At 49.5% G+C, this 13480-nt stretch overlaps 1 protein-coding gene across 1 annotated transcript in view; it reads left to right on the forward strand.

The window, feature by feature from the left end:
• DOT1L (DOT1 like histone lysine methyltransferase) overlaps window positions 1-13480 on the forward strand; it is a 58689-nt gene that overhangs the window by 16410 nt on the left and 28799 nt on the right. Inside the window, exons 3-7 of the mRNA XM_090289219.1 lie at window positions 601-675; window positions 3674-3737; window positions 4251-4479; window positions 6222-6316; window positions 6873-6935. Of these exons, the coding sequence (XP_090145345.1) occupies window positions 601-675; window positions 3674-3737; window positions 4251-4479; window positions 6222-6316; window positions 6873-6935 (526 nt within the window). The remainder of the gene's footprint in view (window positions 1-600; window positions 676-3673; window positions 3738-4250; window positions 4480-6221; window positions 6317-6872; window positions 6936-13480) is intronic.

A 13480-nucleotide genomic window follows, 5' to 3' on the forward strand; every position in this document is an offset into this window, starting at 1 on the left:
TGTTCATCTAAGTTGTTGAATTTATTGGCACACCATTTTTCATCATATACTTGCTTTGTCTTTTATTCTCTGTGCAATCTGTAGTGATAACTGCTTTTATGATGTTTTTAAAGATTTGTGTCAGGATCCAATAAGGGTTATTATTATGCCTTGGGATTGGCTGATATGTTTTTCTCTTTTAATCTGTAGATTTCCCCCTCATCTCCTCTTTTCTTGCAATGTGTCTCTTGAAGAAGCCCCATTGTCATGGAATAGTTAATTCTTCAATAATAGTTCTTTCATTTCTAGTTAGTACACTGCTTTTAAATCTGTCTGATTTGAGCTGATTGGTTTCCTTCACCCTGTAACATGTAAATCCATGTAGCTTCCAAGCCAGCATTGCTTGACCTTGCAGCTACATAAAATTTGCATAATTTACAACTTCATCATAAACTTGACAGTATTTATTTTGAAGCAGTGCCTCCCTTTTCTTTCACATTGTGAGTTGAGTAATGAGGATGTTTTCTTTTTATATTTGGGAATAAACGTGCTTAAGAAAGTTGAGAGAAATGTCAAGCCTTAATAATCATTGTCATTGTTGTTTCTGCTTTTGGATTTCAGATGGGTCTGTGAGGAAATCCCAGACCTCAAGCTTGCAATGGAGAATTATGTCCTAATTGACTATGACACCAAAAGGTAAGCGGACTTCGATCCGAGCTGCTTCTCCGCTAGCTGAGCACATGGTGGGGATACAGCCTATAACTAGTTCTTCTTCGATGGTGCAGACTGATCTGAAGTTTCATTTCAGAGTTGACCGTAGTCTCTGTGGAGCCATTTTGGTAGGAAATTTTTATCAGATATTGGCAGAGACTGTCAGAGTGAGGACATAATTGAGATTGCCACATCATGGCAACAGGATTTGATCTGTGTGAAATCACTCTGGGTTAGTAGTCACTGTTTTTATAGCAGGTGATTCCAGCAGCCAACCTTCCTACCAAGAGCCACTGCTAGCTTGGCCTGTGGAGCTCTGGGCCTTGGCTAGCCCCAGTCCAACTCAGTAACTGCATGCCCAGTCCTTTGGCCTCATCCAGCAATTTCCTGCAGGCACATCCTGATCTCAGAGGAGAGTCCTGTGGGTGGAGGAGGGCGAGGCTGGCCGTGGAATACCCGCTTGGAATTTGTTTTGTTTTCCTTTGAGAAAGAAAGATGACATTCCAGGCTCGTGGCTGTTTTAGCTCTTGGCAGGCTCGAAATTGGCACCACGAAATGGTGGTGCTGTCTGTGGGCTTAGGTATCTTGCTCTTGATGAAGAACATGGCCCAGAGGAGCCTAGGAGCCCCACATAGGGCCTGACACCCAGGCGTACCTGACTTAATCTCACTTTTGTGTTTGGAGGCCTGCTTGGTCCGCAGGTCAGCATTTTCCACCTTTGTCAGCTCCTGGTTCTGTCCTCTCACCTCTCGCTCTCCTCCCAATCTAATAGTTGTTACCTGGTGTTGTCAAAAGAAGGGCATTGCACTCTCCTTGCCCAGGGCACCAACCTTGCTGAGGGCCCCATGAAAAAGTCCTCTTTGACCGTGGTGTGAGGGTATGTAGAGGCTTTGGCTCCTGCGTGTTAGTTGCATAGTCACTGAAGCACACCTTTAATAAGGGGTTGACTGCTGTGTGCAGGGCCTACAGCAGCAAAGGCTTTAGAAATGCTTTTGCTACAAGACACCTGTGGTGTGTATTTGATGTTCTTCCCTTCATGTTCAATCAGCTTAGAAAACACTGGAAGGATGTCAGAGTCTGGCAGAGAGCAGTGGGGCCAATCTGATGGTGTCTTTCCAGGGAGACTGTTTTCTTGTAAGCAAGGGACAGTCTGGGGCCAGGGTGGAGAAATAGTCCAGGTGCTCTGAGCTTGTGTGTCTGCTCATTCTCTTCCCCCCTCCTCAAGATTTTATTTAATTAGAGAGGGAGGGAGAAGGAAAGGGGAAGAAACATCAATGTAGGAGAGAAACATCAATCAGTTGCCTCTCACACGCCCCCAACTGGGGACCTGGCCCTGGCCTGCAGCCCAGGCTGTGCCCTCTCCAGGAATGGAACTGGCAACCTTTCAGTTTGCAGGCTGACGCTCAATCCACTGAGCCACACGAGCCAGGGCTGTCTGCTTATTCTTGCAGGAGAACATCTCCCATGGGTGGTCAAAGGCTGCGAGTGGTCACTGTGGTTGGATTGAAGGGGTGATGTGAAAGTTGGAGCACAGGAACTAAAATGCAGAGTAGTTAATAGTGCGGCGTCTTTTCCCTGAGGCCTCACAAAGTGGGAGCCCAAGCCCAGGACCTGCTGCTGAGTCATTCTCCCACCTGCAAGATGGACTCAGGGCCAGAGAGCCAGGAGGGCTTCTGTCCCCTAGGAGCATACTGTCCCCTTTGGAACCTCTTGTCACCTCCCCCCGTCCTCTGTGTGCAGTTAGTCCTCTGCAATGTGCTAGAGCTTGTTTCTCCTGGGTTATTGACTTTCTGATGTTTCTGGTCACGGTCACTATCCTTTGGAGAATTCTTCAGGTTTTTGCGGTTGCTGCTCTGTCCTGCCCTTGATGTCTCTAGCTTTTTCAACGGCAGCTGCCATCCAAGGAAGTTGCAATCCTGTTGTGTCGGCTCTGGTTTTAGTTGAATCTGTTACTTCTGTTGGGAGGGGAAGTACCTGTAAACTCAATAAGTCTAGGACTGAGGATGAGGGGTGGGTGGGTATCAAAGATGCGTGTGGAGAGTGATAGCTCTGTGTGCTGGGTTCGGAGGAGCCTATTACTCAGCCGATGTCACCAAACATCTCCCAGGCATAGAGAGAGCCTCCCTTCTATAGCATTGTGGATCAGGGCCAGGTCACTCTGTACAACCGTCCTGGGCACTGTGGGATGCTGAGCATCCTTGGCCCCCACCTACTTGATGCTAGGAGCACCCTCAGTCATTACAACCACGGATGTCTGGAGACATTGCCCAGTGCTTCTTAGGGGCATGACCACCCCAGGTGAGAACCCCTGAGTTAGAGGATTTCTTTGCAAATTAACACCTGAAATAAAATTGATCATATTTGGGAGAATTTAGTTTCACTTAAAAACTCCCCCAAACTCTCATTAGATATCTAACACATGCTGCTCATATCTTTGAAAGTGCTGGAAACTTTTAAAAAGTTTTAATAAACACAAGTGATGTCAGTGTGAAGGGGGTAGGTGCTGCCCTTTTTTCTGCAGAGTCAGGGTGTTGGGCATGGTCCAGCAGAGCCTGTGGGTGCTCTCAGTGCCCATCTGAGTCAGGGCCGAGGGTGGGAGGCCCACTGGATCCAGCCAGGGAAGGAAAGGCCCTGGGAGCCTGCCTGACTGAGTGTGGGGTAAGGGTCTGATCTGGGTGTCACTCCCTGTGGGGCTCTAGGAATGGCTTTGTGAACCCTTTTTCTTACCTAAGGCCTGGTGAGCACACAATTGACCTCCGATTTGGTCTGTAAGCACATGATACAACATCTTAGCTATTACCACCTCAGCCCAAAACTTCTCAGCCCAGCCTTGCTGCCCATGTGAGGTACTCTTTGGTGCCCTGTGACCTCTGGGTAGGAGTCAGGCTCTGTTTGACCCTGAGTTACCTGTTCACATGCCATCCCCTCCTGGTGGCCTGTTCTGAACTTGGCAGTGACCAGCACCTTCCTTTTGCCTTTTCAGCTTCGAAAGCATGCAGAGGCTCTGTGACAAGTACAACCGGGCCATTGACAGCATCCATCAGCTGGTAGGTAGCCTTGCACTTCCCTCAGGCCTGTCTTCTCATCTAGGACCCAACTGTGGTTCTTGACCCCATTGCCCGTCTCGTTACCTGATCCCTAGTGGGGGAGACCAAGGCCAAGGGGTGCGGCTTTAGGCCCATTTCTTCTCCCAGGTAGATTTTTAGTAAGACAGCCATTCTGAGGCCAGGGTTCCAGAGTTGACAGGCTAACAGTCCTGATGTCCGATGAGGTGGCACAGCAGCACCATGGCCCAGGCAGTGAGCATTTTGTGCATTGTTGGGTGTGCTGTTCACCAGTACTCACCCATAGGCATGCACACACATACTCGCATGCACACCTACACATGTATGCATACTCTTATACACGCACAGGCTTGTACACAGACATGCTCATATATACACACACTCATATACATATGTGCACACTTTTTTTCAATAAAGAGCAGTAACCTGGTGTTGAAGTGGTAGGGTGCATTGTCCCCTGTGTGATGTGTTCTGGACTCTCCTTGATGTCTGCAGTGGAAGGGAACCACGCAGCCTATGAAGCTGAATACGCGGCCATCCAATGGGCTCCTGCGGCACATCCTGCAGCAGGTTTACAACCACTCAGTGACAGACCCTGAGAAGCTTAACAACTACGAACCCTTCTCCCCGGAGGTGTATGGGGAGACCTCATTCGACCTGGTCGCACAGATGATTGACGAAATCAAGATGACAGAGGATGACCTGTTTGTGGACCTGGGAAGTGGTGAGTGTGGGGCAGGCATTCCTGGGGTCATGCTCTCCAAGTCCCCGTACTTCCTCCATGAAAAGTCCAGAGTGTGGGGTTTCTGGACATGGCAGGTCCTCCCTCACACCCACTGCCCCAGCCAACCTTCGTGTAGAGACCCTGGCTCCTCCAGAGATGGAGGAAATTGTTCCATCTTAACAGACTTCAACCAAGCCCCTTTTTTTCCTGTTTCTCAAGGCCTGGTGGGGGCATCACAGCATTCTCTAGCCCCAAGAGCCCCCTACTTCTTCTTAGAAAGAGGGAAAGGGAGGGAGAAAGGGAGAGAAACATTGATCGGTTGCCTCTTGCACGCCCCAACTAGGGACCTGGCCTGCAATCCAGGTTTGTTCCCCAACCTGGAATTGAACTGGCAACCTCTTGGTCTGCAAGATGACGCCCAACCCATGGAGCCACACCAGTCAGGGCCAGCTTCTTAGTTCTTTGTTATGGGACATCCTCAGAACCAGTGGAGGCTCCTAGGGGAAGGTCCTGTCTTAGCAGGACATCCATGGGGGCCTGGCGGGTGTGCACAGATGAGCTTTATAGAATGAATAGACATCAGGCTGGTTGATTCCTGGGTAGCATGTTTTGATCGGGGTGACGGGGCTGATTATGTGACTGCCTGTCAAACATCAGACTGTTCTACTAGGAACCCTCTGTACAGCCCTCCTCTGGGGTGTCTGCTATGCCCATGTGACCTTTTTTCTAAACAGGTTTGCACTTACAGACTTCAAAGCCCTGTCTGGAACAGGCACACGTGTCCTCAGCACTCTGGGACAGCATGACTTCTTTGGTGGCATCATCCTTAGTTTAAGTCCCTTTCAAGCCCACAGTTTATATCTTAATTGGAATGCATGTGGTTCAAAAGCCAGTTATCTAGAAGGCTGTTAAAGTTCTCTCTTAAATGGAAAAGCTGATGATTTTTGAAAACATCCTGTCTTCTTGTGCCTGGCTCTCACCACCTCCATTGACCCCGGCAGGGATTCTCATGACCTCTACCTGTGGGCCTTCATTTACCCGTGTTTCTAAACAGTATGCTTATTTTTATTATTTGAAGACACTATTCAAAACGGAAAATTGAGGTGCTTGTAACACATTATTTGAAACGCACAGGCGACCTCTTGTGGGAGGAGAGGTTGCTGGCTTAAGGCACACGGTGCTGCACACTGGCACACAGTGCCCCTTGCCTGGACTCAGACAACCTGTTTGTCAGCTGCTTGGCCTGCTTGTTGGGCTGCACAGCAATGCCACCAGTGGCAGTGCTTTGGAGACCCCATTTCTGTTCTCTGGGGGCTCTCCTGCCACCTCCAATCTCTTTTTAAACCTAGTCGATGACAAGCATTGATGGTGTTCTCAAGGCGTTGTCAGGTCTGGCGAGCCTTGCTGTGGTGTGGATTTAAGGTGGATGGGAGCCTTACCAAGGCATCAGTCTCACGGGCTATATCTGTCGGGAGAGTTCATGTCACATCTGTTTGTAGACCAAGAACGATTCCCATTGTGGGAGCCGAAGTGTGACAGCCATTCCCTAGTGGAAGGAAGTTCAGCTCAGTCTAGGTCATTGAGTTTCCTCAGCACTGCAGACAGTGCTTGTGCCTTCATAGAGAGCCTAGGGGCTCTGCCTGTTACCCCTGTGGCCATCGCCCACCTGGCCTCTCACACCCTGCCCCCCCGCCCCCATAGTGGTGCTACATCTGTGACAGTACCCTCTCCCTTCTCTGAAGGAGTGGGCCAGGTCGTGCTGCAGGTCGCCGCGGCCACCAACTGCAAACATCACTACGGAGTCGAGAAAGCTGACATCCCAGCCAAGTACGCGGAGGTGAGCTGTTCTGGGGACTCATGTTTGCGTCTCTTTTCTTTCTCACATTTATTTGCCTCTAACCATGGGCAGGGGAGGTGTGTGCTGGGATGCGGGGGCAGAGGGGCATCCAGGCAGGGACTCTGGGGGCTCCTTGGTCTCCAATGTGAGTTTGGGCCCATATGAGTGTGTTTCTGTTCCTCGGGATGCTACAGCCTCCTTGTCCCCAATGTGGGGAGTGGATGGGTCTGAACATCATCTTGTCTCACAGAAACATTTGTGGTTTGGACTTTGTTGGCCTCAGGTTCCCTGGAGGTTGGGAACTGCCACAGGCCCCACAGTTTGCCATCCATGGGACACCCAGAATCCTCCTGGGGCTGCTGCTCATGGGTTGTCTGGGTGGAGGAAGTGTAGACTGGTGGTTTCAGCTTTTATCTGTCAGAGCAGGAGGGGGACTAAGGGGTGGACAGGCCTCGAGAAGCCACAGGCCGCCTACCTGAGCATGTGGAGGGGGCCTCCTCTGCCTCGCTAGCTGTCCTGGGTTTCTGATGGGCTGTCCAATTTTGTTCCCTTGCAGACCATGGACCGAGAGTTCAGGAAGTGGATGAAATGGTATGGAAAAAAGCATGCAGAATACACAGTGAGTGCCATCGCTCCATGCCCCCGTGGCTAATGAGTCCCCTGTGTTTCCTCCTCCTCCTGGACCCGCCGCTCGTCTCTTTCCGTGGGATCCAGCTTATCCCCACTGGGGCTGCCCCTGCTCAGCCATTCTTGCCCCAGCCTGGCCTGAGCCAGGCATGTGGTGTCACTAAAAGAAGTCCTCCTTAGCTCCCTCCAGGAGCCCTTTGGCCAGGGCAGCTGACATCACCCAGAAGTTCTCCCTGCTCTGTTCTCCTATCTCTTCCCCACCCTTTCCTGGCCATACTTTCCCTCCTTTCTCAAGGGCCAGTTTGGAGGAGCAGGTCTAACTCCTGCTCTGTGCTCTCAGAGAAAGAGGTAGCACATTGCAGTATCTTTCTTTCTCAGCCCTCGGCTGCACAAAGGTAATTGCCTGCTTTCTTTGTGTCCCTGGGCACCTGATGAGCTCTCAGGGAGCACTTGGGGCTCCTTCTGAGGCAGTCCCTCCTTCCATGTCCTGCATGTGTGTGTGTGTAGTGTAGCTGGTGCCAGGTGGGCAATAGGGTGTAGAGGAAACCCCATCCACTGTCCAACTGAGTGGCATCTTTCTCTTGCTGCCTTCCTGGCAGCATGTGACCCAGCCCCCAAGTCCCTTTTCTTGGCAAGGCTGGGATTAGGGGCAGCATTCTCCATGGGTCTTTGGGCTGCACCACAGTCTCCATCACTGAGCCCCACCTTTTGACACCAAAGTTCCTTGGGCCCTGGCCTTGAACCTCTGGTCTCACTGCTTCTTCTGCCCAGGATATCTATGTTCATAGCTTGAAATGCATTTCTTTGCTCAAGACTCCCTATTCACCTTACTACCGGGTTTTTTTTCTGCTGATTGTGGGCACACAGCTGCCATGCAGGCTCTATTTATTTGATGTGGATTCAAGACCAGATCTTTTAACAGGTCCTTCTCTTTCCATCTTAGTTCATTATCTGCCACATACCCAGTTGTTGAGACCAAAACCACTTAGGTTCCACCTGGTTCCATCGGCTGGTCCTGTGGATGTTACCTCCCTAAGAGTTCTCACCACTGTTTAGTCTTATTCCTCCCCGGTGTCACCAGCTTAGAGCAGGCTGTCCAAAGGGGTGTTGACTTTTGAGCTAGATTCTATATTTCTTATTATGTTAGGGAAATAGAATAAATCACGTAATCATAGTTTGGGGATCAATTCAGGGATGCAGGAGATAGGGAAAGAGGATGTTTCCTGTTTCTTAGAAACAATATAACAGCTTCTTTCACTGGATCATGCTTTTGGTGTATTTAAGAGTCCTTGCTAAACCTAAGTCACTTAGGTTTACTCTCAGAATATCTTAGAATGAGTTTTATAGTTTTGTGTTTTGCATTTAAGTCTATGATCTGTCTGTTAATTTTTGTGAAGGATGTAAGTAAGGTCTGTGTCTTGATTCATTTCTTTCTATGTGAAGGTCAAGTTGATCCTGCAACCATTTGTTGCAAAGACCATCTTTGCTCCTTTGTCAAAGATCAGTCAGCTATGTTTGTGGGGGGTCTGTTTCTATGCTCTTTGTTCTGTTCCATTGATCTATGTGTCTGTCATCAATACACACTGTCTTGATTATTGCAGCTTCAGAGTAAGTCTTGAATTTGGGTAGTGTCGGCCCTCCCGACTTTGTTCCGCTCCTTCAATATTGTTTTGCCCATTCTGGACCTTTTGCCTCCATGTAAACTTTAGAATCAGTGCGTCAACTGCATTGAATCTGTAGGTCGAGTTGGGAAGAACTGACATCTTGACAATATTGATTCGTTCCATCGACAAACATTGATCATATCTCCATTCATCTAGTTTTTTGCCTTCTTTCATCAGTTTTGTAGTTTTCCTCATAGATCTTGCACATATTTTTAGATTTATACCCAAGTATTTCTCTCCTTTTGTGATGCTGATAATAAGTAATATTGTCGTTTTAATTTCAAATTTCACTTGTTCACTGCTGGTTTATAGGAAAGCAACTGACCTTTGCCTGTTAATAATACCTTTATACTGTAACCTTGCTGTAATTGTGTATTATTAGTTCCAGTGTTTTTGTTAATTTTTTTCAGATTTTTCTATATAGATGTTAATATCACTTGTGAACAGTTTTGTTTCTTCCTGATATTCACACCTTGCATTTACTTTTCTTATCTCATTTCATTAACTAGGACTTCCAATACGGTGTTAAAAAGCAAGGGTGAGGGGATATCCTGCCCAGTTCCTGATCTTAGCAAGAAAAGCTTCAGGTTTCTTGCCATGGAATATGATGACCTCTGTAGGTTCTTTCTCAAGTTGACAGAGTTCCCCTCACTTCTTATTTTCATGAGAATCCTTATCATGAACAGGTGTTGGATTTTGTTAAAAGCCTTTTCTGCATCTGCTGATACAATCACATGGTTTTTCTCCTTGTGGCCTGTTACGGGATGGAGGTTTGTTGAGCTGTCCATCTATACTCGGGATAAATCCCACTGGGCTCATGGTGTGTGTTCCCACACATGTTGGGGTTTTTGGTTTGTTCCTGTCTTGTTGAGGATGTTTGCATTTATGTCCTGGTTAGTGATTTTCCTTTCTTGTACCACCTTTGGTTTTGGTGTCTGGTTATGCTGGCCTTCTACAGTGAGTTCAGAAGTGCTCCCTCCACTGCTATTCTGCTCTCCTAGGACTAGGACTTGCACATGTAGGGCCTGCGCCCAGCTTTCCTTTCCTTTGCCCTGGTGGAACGTCTTTCCAGAATTCTGTCTGCACAGTGAAAGGTGAGGAGTTATATCCTTTGACTTCTTCTGTTCCTCCCACATCTGAAGTCCTCTGGCATTTGTCCTGCAGGCTGACTGGGTAGTAAGTCCAGCTGCTTTCTGTTCCTAGGAAACTTCTTCCACCTGGTTGTTGTATCCACTGGCTAAGAATTCCAGATGGCTAACCATTTCCTAAGACTTAATGACTTCCTTAAAACATAGGTTTTGAAGTTCAGAAAATACCTCCTGGTTCTGGTGAGCGAGCCCAGCAGATCCAAACACACAGTGTAAGAGTTTTTATTCTGGTTTCCAGAACAGCCCCGATTGATCCTCATGTGGCCTTCAACACTCTGTTGGAAGTGTGGTTTGGAGGAGGCTGGTGGTGGAGAGTACCCTGGGCACATTACTTCTCCTCCCTTCTTCTTCCTCCTGTCACCATCAAGTGGCAGTGCCTAGCCTTGTGGGTGTTTGGGGATCATTGACATATCTGAGCATTGTGCTGTATTGTTGGGCACACAGGAGAAGCTCCCTGCATGGAAACTCTCATGTAGCTTAGGGTGGTCATTAGCCCCATGTGGCTCCTGCGATGTGACAGGGGCAGAATTTGTTTAAAGGAACACTTGGTCCCAGCCTTGGCAGGGTTTGGAAAAAGCTGACCGCAGGCTGCGCAACCATCTGCTTCTGGTATACTGTCGCCTCTATCTGGAGCTCGTCTTGTTGGGCTCAGCCCTGCTCCAAGAGGGTGTAGTGAGTCTAACTGATTGCCAAACGCCTGGCTTTGGCAGGGACACATATCCTGGGTCTTGAGAGACCTCCCAGCAGCTTTCTGTGGCTTTGACCAGGTGCCGGGTTGGCAAGTGCAACCCTGCCTCCTGTTACTTAAGAACCGGAGAGGAAACAAAGCCAATGGGAGCCTAAAAATAGCCCAATGTGCTTGTCTAGGCCCCAGAGCCTGCTTCTTGGGGCCAAGGATCCCCCTTGGCCTGCCTCCTCCTCCTTTTCCCTCTCCACCCGCAGCGGCACCACCCAGGCAGGCGAGGCCAGCCTCTGCCCCTGCCCCTCCCTGATCCTGCATCCTACCAGTTCCCAGGTGACCGAGGACTCTTCTGCCTGCTCACATCCCTTCTTTCATTGGAGCCCTGTCCTTTCCTTCCACGTGGCTTTTTTCTGCTTATCTGCCATACCTCAGGGCACCCCCTCTACCTGGGAGATGCTCTTTGCCCAGGCTGATATCGAAGTTCCCTCAGCACCTTAGTCATCTGCTGACAGCCTGACCGTGTGCTCTTGGCTCATAGTGATGAGCCTAGCACACAGGTTTCACTTGTGCAGTGTATGGCACCTTGGGCATCTGTGGCCTCATGGAAGTGCTGCGTGGGAAAGGTGCCCAGCAGCTGTGGACCTGCCTGTGCCCTTGGAGACAGGTGCCTCTTCAGGAAGTGTCTTGGGACCTCCAGCTGGGTAAGAGCTTCTCTCTTTAGGCTTGTCCACATTAGGAAGGCCTGGTACTGCTGACAGGCAGACCCAAAAGGTGCAGAGCTGCTGGGCACTGGAATGATGGCTCCTTCCTCCTTAGGAAAGCCAGCTAGAGCTGTATGTATTCTGGAGACATCAGTGCACCTTTACTCTGGTCCTGCTTTGTGTTGAGTCCTTGGGAGTCAGGTAGTTCAGCTGGGTATCGTCTGTAGATCTCTGACGACTTCTGGGCAGGTTGGCAGAATGACAAAGCCTAGGACCTCTTGTCAGTGGCTCTTGCTCACCTGTCTTTGGATGGGGCCTGCTTTGGCCTCCCTGTTGGAATGGATGCTTCATGTAGGCCATGCTCTTTTTCCTGGACGTTGAGAGTACATGAGTTCTGTGCAGGTGTGGTTGGTGGCTCCCAGGAAGATGTTTGTGGTGAGGCGGAGCTGGCTGGGACAGAGGTGCGATTGCCCTACCTGAGTCCAACTGTGGACCTGCTGGCTGACCCAGACCCTGAGCAAGTCTGGTTTTCCTGTGGAAAGGACAATCAATGTGTGTGCTGGAGGGTCCTCCCATCTCTTTCCCCTCATACATGTCTTCACAGATGGGGGAAATAGATTTCAGTGATGGTGGAGCTAGTCACAGGGTCTTGCAGGGGAGGGCTGTTCATATCTTTCTGGTCAAAGTTAACTCTGGCTCATTGGCCCCAGTGACACAGAGCCCACTCAGTCATTCATCCTCGGATGGTCACAGCCCAAGAACGGTGGGGCCTGGCAGGCAGAGGCTAGAACTCTGGCTGTTTTCTTGCCTTGAATATGAGGCCAAAATGAGCAGTGGTACTGTGGCTTGAAACAGTGTGGCCTAGATAGGGGAGCCTCCAAGAGAGAGAGGCCACATCAGGAGGACCCTAATGTCACCTGTGTCAGGGCCCCCAGAATCACCCCCAGGTACAGAGATTTACTGGAAAGATCCCAGGATAAAAATAGTCATCCTCACGGCTGTGATTTATAAAGAGACAGGACAGATGTTAGGTCTGCTCTGGGAGCTTTGTCTTGCACAGGACCAGTGAGGACTTTGGACTCAAGTCACTTGCCCATGTCCTGTCTGGGCTGTTCTTGGGGAACAATGGTAGGTTGAGAAGGTTCCTAGGGCGGGGAGAGGATTCAGAGATGGGACACCATCAGGATGTGAGCAGGCCCTCCCTCAGTGCCTCGGTGGTTTAGAACAAGCCACTTTCCCATGTCCTGTGTCATCATGTTACGTCATGTCACGTCACAAGACATTCTAGGTGGTTTTCATGTATGGAGGACTTAGGATTTGCAGCTGCTCCTGCCCTGGGCACGTAGTCTCACTGCATAGCAGCAGCAGCACCTGTAGGGCTCTGCTCAGGGTCTTTCTTCTGTCCTGTCCTTAGAGAGATGCAGTGCCCATCAGGCTCCTGCTGTCTTCTTGAGGAGTGGAGGTTCCTGGTCACCCCAAGGCACTGGTGGGGATGTGGATACCCATCAACAGTCACCCCTAGCCCCTAACAACCACTAACCCACTTCCTGTCTCTGTGGATGTGCCTGTTCTGGACATTTCACATAAATGGAATCACACTGTGTGGTCTTTTGGGTCTGGCTTCTCTCACTGAGCATCACGTGTTCAAGGTCCTTTGATGTTGTAGTAAGTGTCAGTGCTTCACTCCTTTTCATTACTGAGTTAATACTCCAATACGTGGATGGGCATTTGAGTTGTCCTACCTTCGGGCTGCTGTGAATTTTGCTGTTTTGGATGTCCAAGTACAGGTTTTTGTGTGGACATTGTTTTCAGTTGTCTTGAATAAATACCAGGGAGTGGTGGTGCTAGCCTTTTTGAAGAATTATAAAATCAACTTTCTTAGTTTTGTAAATGTTACAGCTCAGAACAGTTCAGTTATTAAGTACTTTGGACAGACTTTGTCCTCAAGGCAGAATGACATCAGTTTGCTAATAAAAGTAGTACTGAGAACAGGTTTTGAAGGTGCAGATGGCACTGTTCTCAAGACAAGCAGATCAGAGAGCCACAGGTGCGTCCTGTGTCACAGAAAGAATTCTAGCCCATGTTGATTTGGCGGGTGGGCCTCTCTCATGGTCAGTGGTTGTGTTCCAGGCAGTCCCCTGAGTGCCTTAAGCAGGTTTCTTGTAGCCCTTGCCAACCCACCCTCTGTCCAGAACAGTACAACTGGTGGGGCGATGACCTTCTCCCACTCTGCGGGCTCTGTGTTGCGGTGCACCCCCTGCTGGCCCTGAGTGGACATGACATCATGACTTTGTGCCTTGGCCCCCCTGGGATGGGCACTGCAGCACTAATCCAGGTACCCA

The sequence above is a fragment of the Furipterus horrens genome, unplaced genomic scaffold (assembly GCF_987537825.1).
Source record: "Furipterus horrens unplaced genomic scaffold, mFurHor1.1.pri manual_scaffold_10, whole genome shotgun sequence".
In the NCBI taxonomy this organism is placed as follows: domain Eukaryota; kingdom Metazoa; phylum Chordata; class Mammalia; order Chiroptera; family Furipteridae; genus Furipterus; species Furipterus horrens.